At 35.9% G+C, this 21,600-nt stretch overlaps 1 protein-coding gene across 3 annotated transcripts; it reads right to left on the bottom strand.

Annotated features, from left to right (window-relative positions):
* Positions 1-777: 777 nt before the first annotated feature.
* On the bottom strand, positions 778-20,227 carry LOC119067715 (xenotropic and polytropic retrovirus receptor 1). Of its 3 annotated transcripts, none has more exons than XM_037170830.1 (9): positions 20,208-20,227; positions 6,362-6,445; positions 5,646-6,297; positions 5,197-5,567; positions 2,021-2,168; positions 1,748-1,942; positions 1,505-1,674; positions 1,301-1,434; positions 778-1,240 (listed from the first exon to the last, which is right to left on the bottom strand). In XM_037170830.1, exons 2-9 carry the CDS (start codon positions 6,428-6,430, stop codon positions 958-960), a joined length of 2,022 nt encoding a protein of 673 aa, XP_037026725.1. In that variant the 5' UTR covers positions 6,431-6,445; positions 20,208-20,227; the 3' UTR covers positions 778-957. The 3 variants fall into 3 exon arrangements, with proteins under 3 accessions (XP_037026725.1, XP_037026724.1, XP_037026723.1); XM_037170829.1 differs by lacking the exon at positions 20,208-20,227 and adding an exon at positions 19,776-19,903; XM_037170828.1 differs by lacking the exon at positions 20,208-20,227 and adding an exon at positions 16,142-16,741.
* Positions 20,228-21,600: the final 1,373 nt, after the last annotated feature.

Here is a 21,600-nt window from a genome sequence, read left to right as displayed (position 1 = left end):
GTTCGCAGTTTTTGGAAATTTTTGGCAATTTTCTGGAAATTTTGGAAAAAATTTCCAAAAATAGGCCCTGAGACAAAGCGTGATATTTGAATTTATGAATTTCTCCCAGAGTGTCCAGATACTGAATTACGTCACTTACCTAGGAGCCTTGGAAAGGCTACGTAGAAATCCTAGTACATTGTCACGATCTCTCAGTGTTCAGCAAATGTACCGATAATTTGTCGATATGTTGAGCCGAGTGTGGCCCGGATAAAATGTGAAAAATTGGTGACGCTATCACAGTATCACTGATGCAACATATAGATCGGGACCAAAAACGAAATGTTTTCTTGTTTTATTTATCACAAAATTATTTATTAATTTCCTCGTTCGCGTAACAACAGGCTGTACAATACAAATTCGTCTGTTTAACAATATAAATACGCGTCATCGTCGTCACATTGACATGAGCTTTTCCAGTTCCGATTAATCCATACGTTCCTCATCTCAAAACATTCCAATTAAAAATGAAGAAACGCAGTCGAACTACGGTTCCGTTTGATTTTACGCATTGCGGTCACTTTTTTCTTTATTTTCTGTTAAAGCCTAAGTAATACTGCCTTTAAAAACCTATAAATCATCATCTCGATCGAATTGTGAAAAGCATAAATGAAAGAAAAAACAAAACAAAAAAATGGAAGTGGTTTCTGAAGTCTCTCTGAACATCTTCTGTTGCTTCATTCAAAAATTCTAAAAAAAATAATATTTTTGCATCGCTATCGTCTAGCTCTCTATAGTATATAAGGCCATAAATTTGGTATTTTTAGGTTCTCTCTCTCTCTCTCTCTCTCTCGTTCTCTTTCATTCCTTTGTTCACTTTTTTTTATCATAAAATAATATGGAAATGTTGAAATCTACAATACGTCACACAAGACAAACCCCCCGTTCATATAACAACAACAACAACAAAAAAATCTTTTATAATCTCTTCGCATCGGTCATATCGATTGTCAGATCCTGTAACGAAGTCCGAATCGGTAGCAACGACTTACGTTCGGGATCTTTATTTTTACGAGGTTTCGGTCGATTTTCCTTGCTGTTATATCGATTTATTACCCCATCGTCTTCGTCCATCATCCGTAATATTAGCGTTTGGTCGGACGAATCGATCGGAGCAATGGAAATGTCGCGTACAGCTCTGAATTTACCGCAATTGTTCAGGTGCTCGTTCTCCAGCCGGAAGAAATTCCACACGAATCGTCTGTGATTGAGAGAAATCAATTCGAACATTCGACTGCAAATATCAATTCTAGACTTTTACCTGAACACTTCCAGTGGTGCTACGATGGATGTCATTATGTCGCCACTGACGTACTTGAATTCTGTTAAAAAGAACGCTAACGCCCAGATGAATCGTAGCACGAAATCTTCGATGATAGCAAAGTAATAGAAAAACTGCCGGATGGATAAGAACGAAACGTTAGTGTCGTGGAGGTTGGAACCAAATGAATCACACAACACTCACCGTTGACGAGTAAACGATTTCTTCTCGCAAGAATTTATTTTCGTTTGCATTTTTGTCGAATAAGCCCCAATCCATTTTAATGTCCCATGTGTACGCGTAACAGGACGATATCACTGAGCTCAATATCCACAGTATGGTGAATGGATTATCGAATGTGTTCTCGTAGTCAGCTAAAAAAAAGGGAAAATTTGGAAAAGGAAAACCAATGAGATTGGATCAGTAACTCCACAGCGAAACACCTACCTTTGTAAACGTTGCGCAGTGTGGCAAATATAACGACCAGAAATGTGGTCGAATATTTACCGGCATTCACCAAATGGGGAAACATTTCCTTGGAATCACGATAACGTCGCAAACACTGCGCAAAGCGAAACCACGCCGGAAGACAATTTACAATCGGTCGAATGATGAAATCATTTTCCATGCATTGCCTGGGATCTACAAAGTGCACAAAATATAAGAAATGTTTCGTAAATCTACGAGGACACACTGTCCCAAATAAAACAGAAGCCGTACCTTGTGCATTCAACCAATCGCCATTCGTGAAGTAGAAACAAGTCAAAAATTGAAAGTCTAGCAATGCCGTCACAAGTGAGTTCAATTGATCGGCCAGCCAGAAATCAGCGAATCCGACATGAAAAAATGGCGCGGCGATCATACGGCCCTGTATAGATAGGGCGAAAACAACAACAATGACAAAAGTTGAATGAATGTCCTTGCAGATGAAAAATTACTTTTCATGACTTGGGGTGAAAATCGTTAGTTTCGCTCCGCAAACGAAGATAAATCAACTTAACTTTCACTATCCTCGGCATAAAAAGTTTTGTACGTATCAGGGGGAAGGTGTTTTTGTTTCGAGGGATTCGTCAATGTAGTCCAGACGCTTGTGTAACGAAAAGTGGCTCTGTGGGATTCGAGGTTTTAAGATTTTTTGTGAATGGATTCTGATAGAGTATCAAAAGTTGTAGAACTACATTTTTTTGAGGTCGATGAACCGGTATTACCGGTAAAATTACCGTTTTAGTGTAAAACTAAGAATCGCTATAACTGGAGATCCCAACAAAAATCTCTTCGAGAAAAGTGTGACGCAGTCTTTGAAGTACAATTTCTAAAATGAATGAACGCAGATTTTTTTGGTAAAATTTTGGTTTTTTCCAGTCAAATTTTTTTTTGGTAAAAATTATTTGGCAGATGATGAGAAAAACTAAGCCAGCCTGTTTGAACTAAAATTGGGTGTAAAATTTAATTTTTGCGTAACGAAGCTGAAAGCGTCAACTCTAGCGATATCATTCATTTTAGAAATTGTACTTCAAAGACTGCGTCACACTTTTCTCGAAGAGATTTTTGTTGGGATATCAGTCGTTTTAGAAGTTTTAGAAGAAATTCGAAATTGACGAAAATCGAAAATTTGACGAAATTCGAAAATTTGACGAAAATCGAAAATTTAACGAAAATCGAAAATTTGACGAAAATCGAAAATTTAACGAAAATCGAAAATTTGACGAAATTCGAAAATTTGACGAAAATAGAAAATTTGACGAAAATCGAAATTTTGACGAAATTCGAAAATTTGACGAAATTTGAAAATTTGTCGAAAATCGAAAATTTGACGAAAATAGAAAATTTGACAAAAATCGAAAATTTGACGAAAATCGAAAATTTGACGAAAATCGAAAATTGGACGAAATTCGAAAATTTGACGAAGAAAGTAATTCTCTATCTGCCACCATTCAAGAAATATCTCCAAAACCCCAATTGACCCACCCATTTCCAACTTTCGACATTTTTCACATATGCCCCTCTGTTCTACTCGTAAAACTCTGAGACTTTGCCGAAGAAAGTAACCATTCACCATTCTGCCACCATTCACAAAATAACTCTAAAACCCTAATTGACCCACCCATTTCCAACTTTCAACATTTTTCACATATGCCCCTCTGTTCTACTCGTAAAACTCTGAGACTTTGCCTAAGAAAGTAACTCTCTATCTCTCATAATCGCAAAAATATTAGTCCTTTCATCCTACGCTCGAGTGGCTCAAAATTTGGTCACTCTAATCACTCTAGCTCAAACGAATCTGCCCCGATTTTTTAAATTATTTTTTTGTTCGAATTGTGTTACGAATACCTTTCATTTGATGGGTCGCACGCCTCTGTAGGTTTCAATACAGCTAAGCTACAGCCGAAAACGCGTTCCCGACCCTCGAAAATCACACTCAGAAACCACTTGGAGGCCAATAAAACAAAATTCTGGTTTTTCCTGGGGTAATGGCGTATCACATTTTCATTTTTATGCCCACCCTGAGGTTCCTGCAAAATTTCATGGAGATTGGCTGACTGGTTTCCGAGATCGACCGTCGATAGATAGATACATAGATAGAAACATACAGAGTAAGTTGAAAGATTTTGATTGTTTGGGAAAAGTCAATTTGGTGTATTTAGTATGAAAAGTGACCATATGCAAAACGATGTATCTCCGGCAAATTTAAACCTACATAGTCGAGTGATAGCTCGTTTTGCTCGTATTTGAAGCGAGAATATGATAGAGTATGTTTTGTGGTGATATAAACCAAAGGGTAGAAACTGAAATGTTCGGCTATATATAGTTGCCGCGTCTCAAAAAATTTTCTTCGTTCTTTTTTTGGAAGTTAGACTGCGTCAAGTCCTCCGCTATCGCTCCGGACATGATAGAAGTGACTTTGTTCGGATTTTTTTTTTTGTTGGAAAGGTACATTAATTACCTAAGTTTTATGGAAGATTTTTTGTTTTGGAAATATGATCATGTTTCGTAGACACTTCACTTCTATCTTCCAGTTATAGCGATTCTTAGTTTTACACTAAAACGGTAATTTTACCGGTAATACCGGTTCATTGACATCAAGAAAAAAATTTAGTTGTACAATTTTTGATACTCTACCAGAATCCATTCACAAAAATTCTTAAAACCTCGAATCCCACAGGATGACACAAGCGTCTGGACTAATGTGAGAGATGGTCAAAAACCGAAAACATGTACTTTTGGTACAGAAATATCTCCAGTTCCAGAGCCGTATAGGATCGTCTGGGGTGTCAATAGAAAGGTAATTGCATTTACTTGCGGGACAAATAAGGTCCTAATGGTTTTTTTTATTTTATCCACACTGACATATGGCCAGTTGAAGTTTTCAACCGAAAAAGACCGAAAACTTACAATTTTCTCACACAAATTTCTCCGTTACACGAAACGTGCATGGTCGTGTGGGATGTCATTAGAAAGGAAATTTTATGCAGTTTCATGGCAAATAGAGTCTTACGGAAGTCTGGTAGGACCTACGATGGAATTTAAGCACCTAAACATTTCCACATCTCATATTTCACCGTAGATGCTTCCACAGCACCATAAAACCCTAAAGTCCTAAAACAACATAAAATTACCTTTGTAATGACACCCCACCACACGACCATGTACGGCTCGTGTAACTGGAGAAATTTCTATAAGACAGGTGCATGGTTTCGCACACAAGCCTCACAAGCCACACAAGCATCGACGAATTTTGTTGAAAGTGGTTTTGGCTTCTAGTCCACTGAAAAATGCAATTTTTTCAAAAGAATCCCTCTTTTTGGCGAACATGCATGCAACACTGCATGATCGCCGAAAAAGATCACTTTTCCCCCTTGATTCGTAAACAACTATTATGGCACAACAACACTCACACTTATTCGTAGCAACCAAAATCGTGCATCGTGTCGAAACACCTTAAATGGATTCAATAAAAATATGAACATCAACACTGTTAACGCCAGCGGATTAACATACGGTGGTATACTCAGACTGCTACTAAATAAAAAACTTAATAAACTAAGAGTCCAAATCACACCGAATATTGCCGACAATTCCATCAAATGTTGCTCGGACAAATGATTTCGTGGATCGAGCTCAAAGATCAGTACATGATTTACGCCCGATGAACGCCAACCGTACACGTTGATGCCGATCAAGAATATAAATTCGATGATAAGTAACGGTCCGCGATACAGCCGAAATGCGACCTTAAGATTTTCCGCAGAAATTTCATGAAATATAGCTGCAAGAAACCGGAAATGGGGGTTACAACATCGGTCCACCGAAAACCACTTGCCACACACACACTAAGAACACTTACCAGCTAAGACAACGGCAATGAATAGAACAATAAAACTGCCCGAGAACAGTCCAACTTTGAATGTGGTCCACGGACTTTGCTGTTCGCCTAACGGTGGTACGCGTAAACGTTTCATTGCTCGTTGCCGGTCGCCGCCTTCCAATTCAGTCGTAACGGCCGTTTCCGTTTCATTGATAATTCGATCAATGTCTTTGTTGATGAAAAAATGAGATGTTTCGACGTGCTCCTTTCGCCACTTGGCACCATATTCGACGCGCAGCAGTTTGTCGTGCTTTTTCAATATCTTTCTGAATCCGGTGTGATTCAAATTTTGATAGTTTTGCAGTAAGATCAAACTCAGGTAGAATTCGCTAAATGCCAATTTCAGCTCTTGTGCTTTACGTGTCGGTATGCCGGCTTTTTGAACGGATTTCTTGGTCGACTTTTGTGACGCCTCAATCGCTTCCTTCAGTTCCGTGGATAGGGCCGCATATTTGCGAGTCGCTTCGGCCATTTTTTCCGAGTAGAATGTGTTGATCTTTTTCAATTCTTGTTCGCAATAATGGAAAAAACTCTCGTCAAAATTGGCAAAGTGTCGCTTCAGCACCTCTTCTTCCACGCTGTCGACTGACGGGGCTTCTTCGACAGCGACGTACAACATAGCTTTCATTTCCTGATGATAGATGAAAAATCAATGGTTAAATACAAGGCACAGATGCCATATAAATAGGAAGTACCTCGTAGTTGATGTACTGCTTCCTCCATTCTGGTGTTATGTGCGCGGATAAATGTTCGGCGAATTTCATTGTGGTAACCTAAAACTAAAGAAACGAACCATTAGGATGCTTCCGAATCGAAATGAGGACAAAGCACTTTTGGCAACGTTTAAGGACAAACGGGATAATTCACTTAAAGAATGATCTTTGAATAAGCAGCATGCATAGATAGATAGATTACGTGGATAGGACCTTGGCTACCGATGCGATGGGAGTATTGTGTTTGCCCACAGAAAACGTAAATTCAAATCTGTTAACATTGTCAATGTATGATTCAGTACCCACTCAAAGCAATTGATCATACTTAAAGAATTTCGCCTCAACACATTACAGTTGAAGTCACCCAATTTTGTGTCGAATTTTTGTGATTGAATTGAACCAGCTGGTAAAACAGCTGAAGCTGTTTTTCAAACATTGTTTTAACATTTAACGGTTACAACAAACTTCTTCACTCTGCTTCTAGCATGAACATAAGAAATATTCGGAGGCTTATTCAACCTTGCATTTTCTCGTAAAGCTATAATTCCTTGGTGTGAATATAAACACACATGCAATCGTGCACGCATACATATTTGAAAATGTGGAGGCTTTTTGACGATGGAAATATGAGTGCTCGTGCTAGAGCAGTGCTATGGTATAAGTAATTCAGTAAACAGTCAGAAACTTAGGCAGAAATCTGTTTAAAATCAACAATGAAAGTCTGTGAGTTTCAAAAAAATATTCTTCAAACGTTGCAGGGCTGCAACTCTTACTGAAACTACCACAAATCCTAAAATTTAAAAAAAAGGTTCTGAAACCTCCTAAATATCCTAAAATTCAGCTATAGGCCTAAAGTATTTTTGAATCCATACACAACGATGCGATTCGTTCAGCCTCCACTAGTCAAAGAGTGTCACCATCACATGTTCAAATTGGTTTCATATTGCTTAGTGGATCGATACTGTACTGATTTTCTAAAACATAGAAATAAAGTAATTTGAGAATCGGATCAAAAAGCTTCGAAAATCCTAATTTTACTCATTAGAGTAAAATTCTACTAAATTAGGAGTAAGGAATAAGTCCTGAAGTTACCCTTCACTCAATGAGAAACCGAACATGGAATGGGAAATCCTTCCTTCGAAGTAAAACTTCCTCTTGTTTGAATCGTAAAGTACAGACTTCCATTGGTGTTACTAGAAATACCAGCAATACCAGAAACTTCCCAAAGATGAACGGATGCGTTAGGATTTTCAATTAAGTGCGCTCACCCCTTGGCAATTTTCTAGCCTACATTTCTGCGCAAAAATATTGGTTTTTTGATGATTCCTCTGAACCAAAATCTTTTTTTTGAAAAATTAAAACCATTACAGCATGCAAAAATGTGTTACTTTTTAAGGAAACAAGGCATCAGAACAGTCGGAGCGTTTGCTGCGACTTAGCCCCGTACGACCCGTAATCCTATTTCGTCCGTAACCATAATACGTCCGTAGCCAAAATACGACCGGAACCCTAATACGTCTACAACGCTCTAATGCGTCTGTTACCAAAATGCAAGTCAAGTTGGGCATGGTCAAATTTACTGAAAGTGTTCATTTTTAAAATTGCGCATAGCGCAATTACGAAAGCCCGTACGAAGTACCTCTCAAATAAAACCAACAATTTACGACATTATTTTAGAAACCCAAAATTTTTTGCCAACTTTCCATTGGATATTCAATTACCTCTCAAATAAAACAAAAATTAGCAAAATCGGATGAGATTTACTCGATTTATGTGCAAAAAAACACTTAGGGCCGAGTAGCGGCCTTAGTCCAAGGGCCCAAATTTGAAACATTTTCCACGTTCTTTTCGGTATTCAATTACCTTCCATAGAAAACTTAATCTAGCAAAATCGGATGAGATTTACTCGATTTATGTGCAAAAAACACTTAGGGCCGATTAGCGGCCTTAGTCCAAGGGTCCAAATTTGAAACTTTTTTCGCCATCATTCTATTCGGCATTCAATTATCTCTCAAATGAAACAAAAACTAGCAAAATCGGATGAGATTTACTCGATTTATGTGCAAAAAACACTTAGGGCCGAGTAGCGTCCTTAGTCCAAGGGCCCAAATTTGAAACTTTTTTCGCCATCATTCTATTCGGCATTCAATTATCTCTCAAATGAAACAAAATCTAGCAAAATCGGATGAGATTTACTCGATTTATGTGCAAAAAACACTTAGGGCCGATTAGCGGCCTTAGTCCAAGGGTCCAAATTTGAAACTTTTTTCGCCATCATTCTATTCGGCATTCAATTATCTCTCAAATGAAACAAAAACTAGCAAAATCGGATGAGATTTACTCGATTTATGTGCAAAAAACACTTAGGGCCGAGTAGCGGTCTTAGTCCAAGGGCCCAAATTTGAAACTTTTTTCGCCACGTTCTTTTCGGTATTCAATTACCTTCCATAAAAAACTAAATCTAGCAAAATCGGATGAGATTTACTCGATTTATGTGCAAAAAACACTTAGGGCCGAGTAGCGGCCTTAGTCCAAGGGCCCAAATTTAAAACTTTTTTCGCCATCATTCTATTCGGCATTCAATTATCTCTCAAATGAAACAAAAACTAGCAAAATCGGATGAGATTTACTCGATTTATGTGCAAAAAAAATACTTAGGGCCGAGTACCGGCCTTAGTCCAAGGGTCCAAATTTGAAACTTTTTTCGACACGTTCTTTGCGGTATTCAATTATCTCTCAAATGAAACAAAAACTAGCAAAATCGGATGAGATTTACTCGATCTTTGTGCAAAAAACACTTAGGGCCGAGTAACGACCTTTGAGCCCTCCCAACAAGCCCGTGTTGCATCTTACCCAAAAACGACGTTCAGCAACTTTGTTCTACTCGTCAATACCTTTCATTTGATATATCACAAGCAGCTATTGCGTGCGTATTTCGGTAGATATCGTCGAAAGACTGAAAAACACCTATAGGGCCCTAGCTCTGGAAGGGCCGACCCTACTATGCCCATTTTCGAACTTGACCTTACTCTTGTCGATACCAATCGGGGAAAAAAAGAATTTTGAAAAAAGGTTGTGATTTACTCAAGCTAGAGGGGTCACGGACAGACGGACAGACGGACATTTTTTTTATTGCGGATTCGTTATCTATGAACATAGACAAATGCTTTGCCCTTACCGTCTGCTTCCAATTCAACATGTTACAAACGGCATATTAATCTTATAAGCCCCCAGTACTTCGTACGGGGCTAAAAATTGGTTTTTGGTTGATAACTTAACCCACTTGGAGAAACCTTTGCAAAACGCATAAATTTACACATTTGCAAAGGTTTCTCCAAGTGGAATAAGTTACCATCCACAAACCAATTTTTCCCTTAAAAGTTACACATTTTTGCATGCTGTAATGGTTTTACTTTTTCAAAACAAGATTTTGGTTCAGAGAAATCATCAAAAAACGAATATTTTTTCGCACAAATGTAGGCAACAGAATTGTCAAGGATTGAGGGCTCTTAAGAGTAAATCTATTTTTATCTATCGAAATTTTGTTGTCCAAAAAATATGGAACGCAATCACTTGAAGTAAACTTCCCAGAACAATTTATTTATCTTAATTAACATTGATGCCTATGACGTACGACATCCTCTAGGTGCAAAGGATAGCGAACCAATTATTATTCGCCATGACTATGTTCTGGAAAGATAAAATTTCTGACCACTAACCACATCGATTGTATCAAGAAATAGCAAAATAAATTAACGTTTGACTTTCCAATCTATTTCGGAAGTTAGACACCGAATTGTTATTATGCGGCTAAACATTTAACCAAACACGGGGCTTCATTCGAAACTATCAAATTCATTTAAATGGTCCGATTCAAATATTCCATGTCGAACGATTAAACTTGTTATTGGCATGAAACGTAACGTTCTCATTTCTGAACTCTAGCCGTGAATTGAGTTTCAATTAAAATCAAAAACATTTTCGATTCGAAATTCCGACTTCTCTAAAATTATGATATAATAATACATCGTCGTCGTCGTTGGTTTTGTATACGAAACCGAGTAGAATTTCATTATAATTAAGCACATCAATTTCAATATAATGTACAATCAGCAAGTCGACAACACGACTTACTAAAACATATGCATTGGAACACACGAGACATAATTGTTGTTAATGTTAAGTGTCATTCGATAGCGTTTAATAAGGCAAATCATTTTGGGATCACGTTTGCCTAATAAAATAATTAAGATTCAAATTAAATTACAATGTTTATCACTTGTTTATTGCTGTTCGAATCTATTGTCACCGCTATTTGTACATAACATACGTTATACACCAGTGATGGGGGGCTAAAATATGCACACAGGTTTTCATTGATTTAATTAACGTTTGGCCGTGTAGTTATTTTAATGAAAAATGCAATTAGGTTTGAAGATTTCACAATTTATGTTCAACGAATTTGGGATTGTAAAACAAATTGTTCTGTGACATGTGACATGACGCTGAAATGGACGTTTTAGTTTGTGCAACTTGTCATTTTAGCCGAGATCTCAGCATAATGATGTTTATTTAGTAGAATAATTGAGGCCAGACTCGTACTGGCTACCTAGAAAGGCGTCAAAACTTCAGCTGGTTAAATCATACAAACAAAACTGGCTATGCATACGGTTCTACTACTTCCACGCGCATGCATGAACTGTTAAATTTGTACAGTCAAAATACCCTTAAAGGGTAAATGTGACGCAGGTCCTTTATCATGGGCGCGCGTTAGCATAGCGCCCGCGACGCAAGTCCTATTACTAGAAAAAATTTCAAAATTTGTTTTTTGTCGTAGACTGCAGAACCATATATACAGCAAATATTGAAGTTCTACAATTCAAAGACAAATGACTCCAAATTACCATAAAAAAAAACTAGGCGTCCGTACGAGTTCAACGAGCTATCACACGTTCTTGCAGCTTAAAATTTGGCCACGCAAAAAATCTTCCAAGAAGCCCCATTTCCATACATTTTGGTCAATTTCAGTACTTTAAACGAAATGAAAAAATCCTACGTTACTTTGTTAGTCCGTCCGTCCGTCCGTGTTTCCTATCTTCTAAAGTCTTCTTTAGATTTTGTTGAAATTCTAGGAGTAGATTCTAGTCGTCATTCTAAGACATTCCAGAAAAAAAAATTTGGGGGGAACCGGCCTCGTTTCGGAGCTAGGGCTCCTCGAAGTTCCCATATAGGCCCCATATAGGAACACCTTTAAGTGTGTGTGTGTGGATGGGTATGGTAGAACAAATTTGTTCGGTTTTGGTATTAGGTGAGCTCTGCTCGCCGCAATTTTTTTCCTAAATTTAGTATTTTTTACATTTTTAAATTTTTTAATTTTTTTTAATTTTTTTTAATTTTTTAAATTTTTTAAAATTTTTTAAATTTTTTAAATTTTTTAAAATTTTTTAAAATTTTTTAAATTTTTTAAAATTTTTTAAATTTTTTAAAATTTTTTAAATTTTTTAAAATTTTTTAAATTTTTTAAAATTTTTTCAAAATTTTCAAATTTTTCAAATTTTTCAAAATTTTTAAATTTTTCAATTTTTTTTAAATTTTTTAAATTTTTCAAATTTTTCAAATTTTTCAAATTTTTCAAATTTTTCAAATTTTTCAAATTTTTAAACTTTTTAAATTTTTCAAATTTTTAATTTTTTTTAAATTTTTCAAATTTTTCAAATTTTTCAAATTTTTCAAATTTTTCAAATTTTTCAAATTTTTCAAATTTTTAAACTTTTTAAAATTTTTTAATTTTCTTTTCAATTTTTTTTTTCAATTTTTTCAATTTTTTTTGAATTTACTAATTCTTCCAAAAGAACTGATATCAGTCAAAAACACTCAAAAGAGTAAAAGTGACGCAAGTCCCTGTGCATACTTCCAAAACAACTGATATCGCTGGAGGTGACGCATTCTGCGCTTGTACGCAAAAACTGTAACAGCAAAAATTTGACCAAAGAAATTCTAGAAACAAAATTTTACCAAAAAAATTTTGCGTCACAAGTGGCAGATGTTGAGGAAAGTACTTTTAAGAAATTTTTTAAAATAGGCAAGAATATGTCCTAATACGTCCGAACCATCTCAAAATCAGCTGATGCAGACTTAGGTTGAAATTTGATTGCCCTTTCCTGTAGGTAAATTTTAGTTGAAAGAAGCCCAACATCCAAGAAAAAGAAATCCTCAAGTTCCCAGAATGGGCTGGGTAACAAATTAAGGATTCCATTTGTCCTGGGATACGAATTATAAATAAAAATGTGAAGGTCATATCGGAGATCAAATGCATCACTCAAAAGTGAGGACCACATTAATAGACTTCGAAGTTACAGTCATGTTGTCAACCCAATGGATTTTATTCATTCCACATGTGATATTGACACTTCCATACATACTTACGTATTGAAACGTCTATTGTTATGTCGATCGAAAGGAAACTCAATAGCGCTTCAATCCGAGTTTTCCGTGTAAATTAACAGTGATAGAAACCAAATGATAAACTTCTCATACTGTACTTTGCACGGATGTGGTATGAATGTTTACAAAAATGTTGTAAACAAATCATTGACTCGCTTTCATACATCGAAAATGTTCTAAACATTTGGTGTACAATTTTCGCAAATTAATTCGATAAACTTCCTTTTGTAAGGTTATTGATAGGAGTGTTCACGGTTGCACCCACCACCCGTTTTAAACATTTATTTATCGAATAGCTGCTTGACGACAAATAAAGTGGAACAAAACAAAATCGATAGGCCAACTAGCCCGCATCGTTTGTGCTAAACCATGGCAGAGTAAAGTTAACCAGGCAAGGAGCGCTTGATTTGACTAAGAACCTGAATAATCTAGCAGCCTTAAAAATGATTCAATTTATGTTCAGTTCCATCAAGGCACTGCTCCTAGCATGAACATATAAGAAATGTTTGGAGGCTGATGATGTCACAGTAGGCACTGCATTTCTTTCGTAAAGATAGATGACTTGCTTTCATTGTATGAGTTAATCCGATGAGGCGACATAACTACACGGTCAATATCGTCAGGAACGATATTATCGTTTTTTTGACGATAATATCGTCCTGGATGAAAATATCCGCTGGACGATATTATCGTTATTTTCTTTTTCTGAACAAATTTATCGTTATTTTGGACGATATTATCGTCCTGGGCGATAATTTTTGGGACGATAATATCGTTTTTAATTTATTTAAAATAAAAATTCTAGACGATAATATCGTCCTGGGCGATATTATCGTTCTGGATGGTTGTTGAAGACGAAACACAAAATCTTGTAGATAAACACCTTTTTATAGACGGCAAATATATATTAAAAATTGGTTCATTTGGTTCCGTAAATTTAAATTTTAAAATAGAAAAATTACACAGACTAATTATGAGACGATGCGAGAAAAAAAAATTAACTCCTAAGTTCCGACACCGTTCCGGCGCCCGGCTCGCATTGCGGCCCTCCGCTTCGCTCCGGGGCAATGGGCCGGATCGCTCGGCGTGTTTAAACGCTTTTTATGTACAATCAAAGTTGGTATTCATTACGTAAAAAGATGAATTATTTAGGGACGAACTAAACGCCTTCTTTAAACACTGATGTGTAGGTGATTTCCTCTGACAATTGTTTTTCGATATTTTGGAAGAGAATTCGGTTCTTGCTGCACCTCTGAGTAAAATTGAGTCCTGGATAATATTACCACCCAAAACTAAACGATAATATCGTCCTGGGCGATATTATCGTTTTTTTAAACGATAGTATCGCCCAGGACGATATTATCGTTTTGGACGATATTATCGTACAGAAAACGAAAATATCCAATAGATTTTCTAGAACGGTAATATCGTCCAGAAAACGATAATATCGTTTTTTGAACGATAATATCGACAAGAAAACGATACTATCGTCCAGACAATATTTTAGAATTTTTCAATTTAGACGATATTATCGTCCTGGATGAAAATTTTTTGGGCGATAATATCGTTTTTTTGGACGATAGTATCGTCTAAAAAACGATAATATCGATTTTGAGACGATACTATCGTCCAAAAAACGATATTATCGTTTTTTTGAACGATACTATCGTCTAAAAACGATATTATCGTTTTTTAGACGATAGTATCGTCCAAAAAAACGATAATATCGTTCCTAACGATATTGACGGTGTGGAAATGTCCCGCCACAGTTAATCCACACAGTACAATCATTCTTAGGGTAGATTCCGCCAATAACGGTCTGTTGCGTTACAATTTTTAAGATTGAAAACTCCAGTTTCAAGAAAAAATCGTAGTTTCAGGCATTAGACTGGTCCTTTCTCTATTGCCTCAAAGTGTTAAAAATTTGATCTGAGGTAACTGGTCGTACAAAACTATTGCAATTGGCGGAGGTCTGCATTTTCAAACCCATATTCTACGGCGATCTCCGTTATCAAAATTTTTTCTCCGCTAATAACGGATTTGTTCCATATTTTTTCACGCTCTATCGTCTCCAGCAAGTTTTATTCGTTCACCATAAAAACTCAGGCGTCCGCTGATAGACGATTTTACAGATTTTGAAAATTTACCATCAGCGAGCCGCCGAGTTATGTTGGAGGACATCCAAAACTTTCGGAGATGGAAAGAGCCGGAAAAACTGTGGAACAAATCCGTTATTGGCGGAGAAAAAATTTTGATAGCGGGGAATTGCCGAGGCTCTAAAGTTCCAATTCAAAAAAATATGCCCTTAAGCGGTAGCTCTCATCACAAATGCCTCCAAATTGGACATTTGTCAAAGTAGTGTTCATGCTAGGAGCAGTGCGTTGTTTCCATACATTGTATGTATTAGGTCCCTTATTTGACGTTTCGAAAATGAACAGCTACTGTCTGGTTTATTTAACTCTCCCGTTGTGAGATCATTCGAAGTAATAGATTTGTCTTAATCTTTCGCAAATAATTACATCAAAAGATTGATGCAATCCCTTACTATACACAACCGCAAGGACAATCCCTAATTTCAATCAATGGCATTTTGCCCGAATTTATTTTTTCGTTTGTAAAGAACTCTGTTCTTGTGAGTCAAAGCAAATTGACAAATCGCTGAAAATCCAATTCCATTTTTGACATGACACTGATTGAAACGTTATTATTGTTAGTTAGTTAGTTTATAATTAAAGAAAAGTCGTTGATAATGGTCGCGCAGGCCCAACAGTCAATTAACTGAAACACCACGACTGACACACATTTATGTTGTGCTTCTTTTTCAGTATTAGATGACAAACAATATATACTCCCCGATTATACGTTCAAAAAGCTACCGGTTTTTTATGTTCTCTACGGTTCACACTACTGTGCATACGTAATACACCTCAAATCGAGCAAAACAGAATTTTGCTTTTTATTTTTAGTCATAATGTGAGAAAATGTGAAAACATAATTTGATTTGGCCGTTTGACGTTGGGTTTATATCGTATTGTTTGAACGCGGTTAGGAATTGCAGTCAAAGTAAATATTTTTTTTTTCGTCATTAGCGTAATCATTTAGTGTAAATAGTGTGAGTGAGTGGGCTCGTCGTTATTATTCTCAGATAATTATATCAACATAGCAGAAACAAATTATGAAAATTAAATGTTCTGGATTTATGGTGGCGATGGGGCTTAAGTTGTTAAGTTCAATTTAGCATAATATGTAGGAAAGATTGATGACTAATGTACAATATTCACACTAAATGATATTATTCGTTGATTGATATATACTTACATCAAACAATCCGAGAGTTTAAAAATAAAATTATTTGTATTCGATGACTTCGTATCGATAGGTGTGCATTTTTTATTATTAAATTGATTACAGTGTCCATACACATTCGCCTTCTATAAAATATGTTGTGCGACGATAATCATTTTTATTTTTGCGATAAAATTATAGTCTTTTCAGTCACACAAAAGTCGTGCACAGTTTCGCTTATCGAAAATTAATTAAAAAAAAAACCGTCCAGTTTATAACATTTCAAACGATTTCTCGCTCATCGCTCTCTCAGCACTGTCTACAACATACAAATCAGACAAATAAACAACAAAAAAAAATGATTTCTGATTCGAATGATTTCACCAAAACTTTTGATTCAACTTTTTTATTTTTACATCAATTTCAATTGATTTGTCGAACAATTTACACTAAAATCACAATCGGTTAAGCACAGCAAATATTAACATTAGATTCCTAAGTACGACAACAATTTTAAAATATGAGTTTTGCGACAAAAAATAAAACAACACACAAAGTCTCTTTATATAGCATTACAACCACGTTTGAGGAATGTTGTGTTGTAATGAATATTCTGTCTACTAAATGAATGAAAGAAATGAAACCGAATGGAAAGACCGATGATTTGCTGTTCGCATACCCTTGTAGAGTGAACAAGATGTCTGCATAAATTTTGTTTAGCATTCGTGGAACTGACAACTTCTGGGACACTCGGTATTTGAATGGGACAAATCTAATTTGACCAAATCACAAAAAATTCGTCAAGTCAGATTTTCTTGTAAAAGTTGACATTTTCGCAAACGAATCACGCTTCATGTAATTTAACGTTTCTTTCGTTTAATCGAATATTTCAAAAGTGAGTTGATTTCCTTTGTGGATTTTCCTTACAGGAAATTTGTAAACAGCTTAAATTACCGATATAATGAGAACATTAAGAGTGATATCGCCAAATCTTCAGGTGATTGGGGAACAAGCGGTCTCCGATTTTAATGAGTGATAGCTCGTTGGATTCGTCTTTCAATTCTAGGAAACACGTATCTTTCACTTTTTCCAAAAAAAAATTGTTTTCTCTGAAAAGCGTTCAAAAGTGAAGACATGTCAGAGGTTACCAAAAACAGTTTTTCGACAATAACTCAAGAAAAATTCATTTTAAATTGTTGTAATGTTGTACGAAAATCGGCCTTGGAAAGACCTACAGGTAGAGTATCCGCACCGCTTGGTGCGAGTAGATCCACGATAGTTATGACTAAAAATATAGTGAATGTTCGGAGAGTCCGCCTTCTCTGCAGCTTCGATGTTCCACGGAACTGAGTATGGGGTGTTGTAGCTGGCCTCACCCACTATCGTTCCACATATAAATGAACCCAGTACTTTTGTGCTGCAAGCCCACTGAAGTGTTGGAAGTGTTGGTGCCAAAATGCAGATTTTTTCTTTCTTTCCCATTACAACAATTTAAAATAATTTGTTATTGAGTTATTGCCGAAAAACGGTTTTCGGTACCCTCTGACATGTCTTCACTTTTCAACGCTTTTCACAGAAAACATTTTTTTATAGAAAAAGTGAAAGAGAAGTGTTTCCTAGAATTGAAAGACGAATCCAATGAGCTATCACTCATTAAATCGAAGACCGCTTGTTTCCAAAGTTAAAAAAATCACCTGAAGATTTGGCGATATCACTCTTACTTTCAACTATCGCCATCATTGAATTATTGAGTTGCCAGTTGTGGGTTCGAAACTCAACCGCAACACAAATAAGGCGCTTCATTAGTTTGTTGTCCACAATAATGACATATGATTGAATCGGGTATTAGGTTGCGTCTGGATTAAGTACCGACAACGTCCCTTTGTGTTGCGTGTTTCGTTGGCAATGTTATTCAGTCCAGTTAGGTGAAAAGCTCATTGCGGGTGTGTGTTGTTGTTTTTTTTAAAATGCTTTGTAAAATTTGCGAGTATCACAAAATTGTTTCGCGAAGTAATGACGTACGTAGCAGCCAATGTATTCTCGTTTACTAAAGACGATTTCACACACAGAAAACTAAATTTCGCGGGAGGCAAATTGCTATGTAATGGTTAACTTTCGCATAGGGCAGGTAGTAAAAACCTTTAACAATGATGAAGTACACAAGATTGTAACGTTTTAAATACCACACCAAATAATCATATTTCTTTGAACCTTAAGCGTAATACAAAGTCTACAAATTACCTCAAATTAAAGCAATTCACGCCGTAAGTGCGATCGAAATTCAAAATGGAAAGTGCGGAGGTCTTTCTAACGTAGCGTCATTTTCATACAATGAAGCGATGAAATGTACTTTTCGGTTCACTTTTTCATCGAATCGTTCACTTAAAATTCAAATTTTAGGCACACTTACGGTGTGAATTGCGGTTAAATATTAATTTACTGTGATTTCCTTGTGATCTCCTGAAATCAGTACCCTCGTCTGATACACCTATGTTGTGAACGTTCACTTTTAATATAATCCACAACTTTCAACCACACGCAGTTAACTTTCTTAGGAATCCCAAGCACACGAGTCACTTAGAACAAAACGCCCAAATTAACCTAAATCAAGTATTTATGGGTAAACGTACATTATTGAGTGAATAACGTTTGGGTGTTTAGAAAAGCGATGCGGAAAAATGTTTTCTACGTAATTTTGTTGGCTGTATATCACAATATGGAGCCCTCAGTTGAGTTCAATTTTGTCGCGACTGTTGGGTATTTTTCATCGGTATCGTCAACTTTCAAACAAATTCTGATTGATAAAGAAATCAGCTGTTCAAAACACAACGCGTTTAAAGTGGACTTGCTGTTACATAGTTTAGTTAAACTAAATTGAAAAAGAATAATTTCTGGTGTTGTTTGTTAGGTCAAAGTCAAATGGTAATCCTTTATTGAGGTTATTTTCGTTACAGTGGAGTGCATTACAGAGTGCGTATTACAAGCGAACAAAAAAAAAAAACACCGAAAAGATTTTGGCATTGAGTAGTGCGTCATCAAAGATTTGTCATCGTTTATCGGTCTCCAACGTCTATGAATTGCGAATCAACGATTCCAATGACTTGTCCATTTTCAGGTTTATAAATTGAATGAATAATTTGCAAAATAAATTGACCCGCATTTTGGCATTCATTTCTTATCGCCAAAGACGAAACGATGAGCTCTGACTGTGGGTTCTCTATTGTTTGTACAAAAAACAAATAAGACAAAATTATTGTGCATCAAACACTGGACGATATATTTAAAGCAGATTTAATCGATACACTTGCTGTTTTGAAAAAGAAAATATTGCAAATTTGAACTCTGTTTGCGTGTCTTATATTGTTTTGGCTTTGATATTGCCGCTGATATCAATTTAGGGTTGGAAATTAATTTTAGATTTTTTGCAAAATTAAACACTTGTATCACATTTTGTAACCGTCTATATCGGCTGTTTTACATCTTGCTTATCTATGCAACAGACACATCTGTAATTTTCCACTGTTAGGAAAACGTTTTCTTTTGTTTGATCAATGATCCAGCACAACAATTAAATAAAAGAATTTTTTTGTTTCGTTTAAAACTCAACCATTTTAAGGTACATCAGCGGCTTAAATTTACATTTATCATTAACTCAACTGTATCTCACCACCTTTTTCACTTTCTTCGAAGACAAACCGATTGTTTGATCAATACCGAGCAACACAAATTTCCGATTCGAACGTCTTGTTGTCTATAACTATCGCCCAAAAATTTATAACGAACCGAAATCACCATATCACCGACCAAGAATGATTTATCTATAATAAACGCACAACGTTCGTTTCATTGGTTATTCAGTCACTCAGTCATTCTGTCCCAAAAAAAAGTCGCCTCTCTATTAATAATTTCTTAAAGCGTATTTCATTCGAAACGGTCACAATATTTTAATTGAAAATAATAATGGAAATGTAGGAGAAAATTGCATGGCATAACACGTTTCACATAATCGAATGTTGCAGTTAAAAAATAATGAAAAACTTATTTTTACTAATTCTGCAAAAATGTTACTGCTACACCAAAGTAACAACCAAAGTTTTACCTCTCAATATGCTACTGAACCCAATTCATGTATAATTTGCGAAAACCGTGCTCATTTAAATGAAATTAAATAATTCGTTGATGGAAATTCGGTTGCTACTATTCCAATGGTGCCTAATATCACTGCTATATATAAAGATAGAATGTAAATAATGGGCACACGTCGGCGTCGATGGCTGTGGTTGCACATTAAAATAATAAACCATGGTAAACGACGAAAAATGATAATAACATTTTGATTGTGCTATAACTTAAGATCAAATGAATTTTTTTTTCTTCTGTAATTAAAGAGAGGCTGAATTCGAATTTGGTGTAACCGAATACAAAGAGGAAAATAATGAGATTAATTGTTAGGTCAATATTTGCTGTCTCAACTACACAAACAGTGGCACAGAAATCTTGTTTATTGTACGCTATTTAGATTAGATTAATTAGAGTTTTTCGATTTTCCAACCAAAAAAAGAATATAAATTTATGTACAGCGTGTTTATGTGTGTAGATTGCAGATTATGTTTTATGTACATATATATAACAGGAGATACTGCGAACTTTCAGACAAAAAAAAAAACTGAAAAAAGCTCAATGAAATACAATTTATTCACAAAATTAGAAGGCCTTAAATCGAACAGTGTCTACTTGCAAATTTAATGACCTTTTAACAAATCAAAATTTGCATGCGGATACTGTCCTTTTTTAGGCCTCCTAATTTTTGTTAACAAGGTGAATGCGGTTACTATAGAGCTGTTTTGATCAAGTGCAAGTTTCCCCTGCGAAGGTATTCACGGTTGCGAACTTATATACGAGTATATCCGAGTATAAATCGTATAACGACAATAACTGAAAAATAATTAAATTTCGAGCAGACGAATTTCGGTGAAACAAAATACTAGTGTGTAGTGTGCGATCTCAGGACCAGACACCTGAGAAAGAAGCAATAAATTTTTCATGCTAGCGATGCGAAAATCCTTATTTTTTCCGCAATGTCATTCTAAGAGGCGCCATTTTAGGTGAGAAAATAATCGTTTTCTCCCCTAAGATCTCAGTTCAGCCATATTGAGTGAGAAATAGTATTTTGCATAACAAGGGGCGATAGTAAAAAAATTCAAACGTGTGAAGTTTGCAGCCCGCGCCGCAGGCAGTGCCTAAAATCAATCGTCCAAAACAGATACTCAAAAAATTTTTCATGTAAGGGGTCGAAAACCTGAGAAAAATATCGAAACTCCCTCATTTTCGGCCCCGACACATGAAAACTATTTTTTATGCCAAATACTGCGGAAGATTTGTATTTTCGGTCCTCAAATGGTGACCGAAAATAAAAAAATTCAGGCCTTGGGCCGAAAGTAAATGTCACTGTCATCATTTTACTTTCGCCCCGTGGGCTTGCGTATTTGCGG

The sequence above is a fragment of the Bradysia coprophila genome (assembly GCF_014529535.1).
Source record: "Bradysia coprophila strain Holo2 chromosome X unlocalized genomic scaffold, BU_Bcop_v1 contig_128, whole genome shotgun sequence".
Lineage (NCBI taxonomy): Eukaryota > Metazoa > Arthropoda > Insecta > Diptera > Sciaridae > Bradysia > Bradysia coprophila.
The sequence above is the reverse complement of the archived record's forward strand: the minus strand, read 5'-3'. Positions and strand labels throughout refer to the sequence as shown.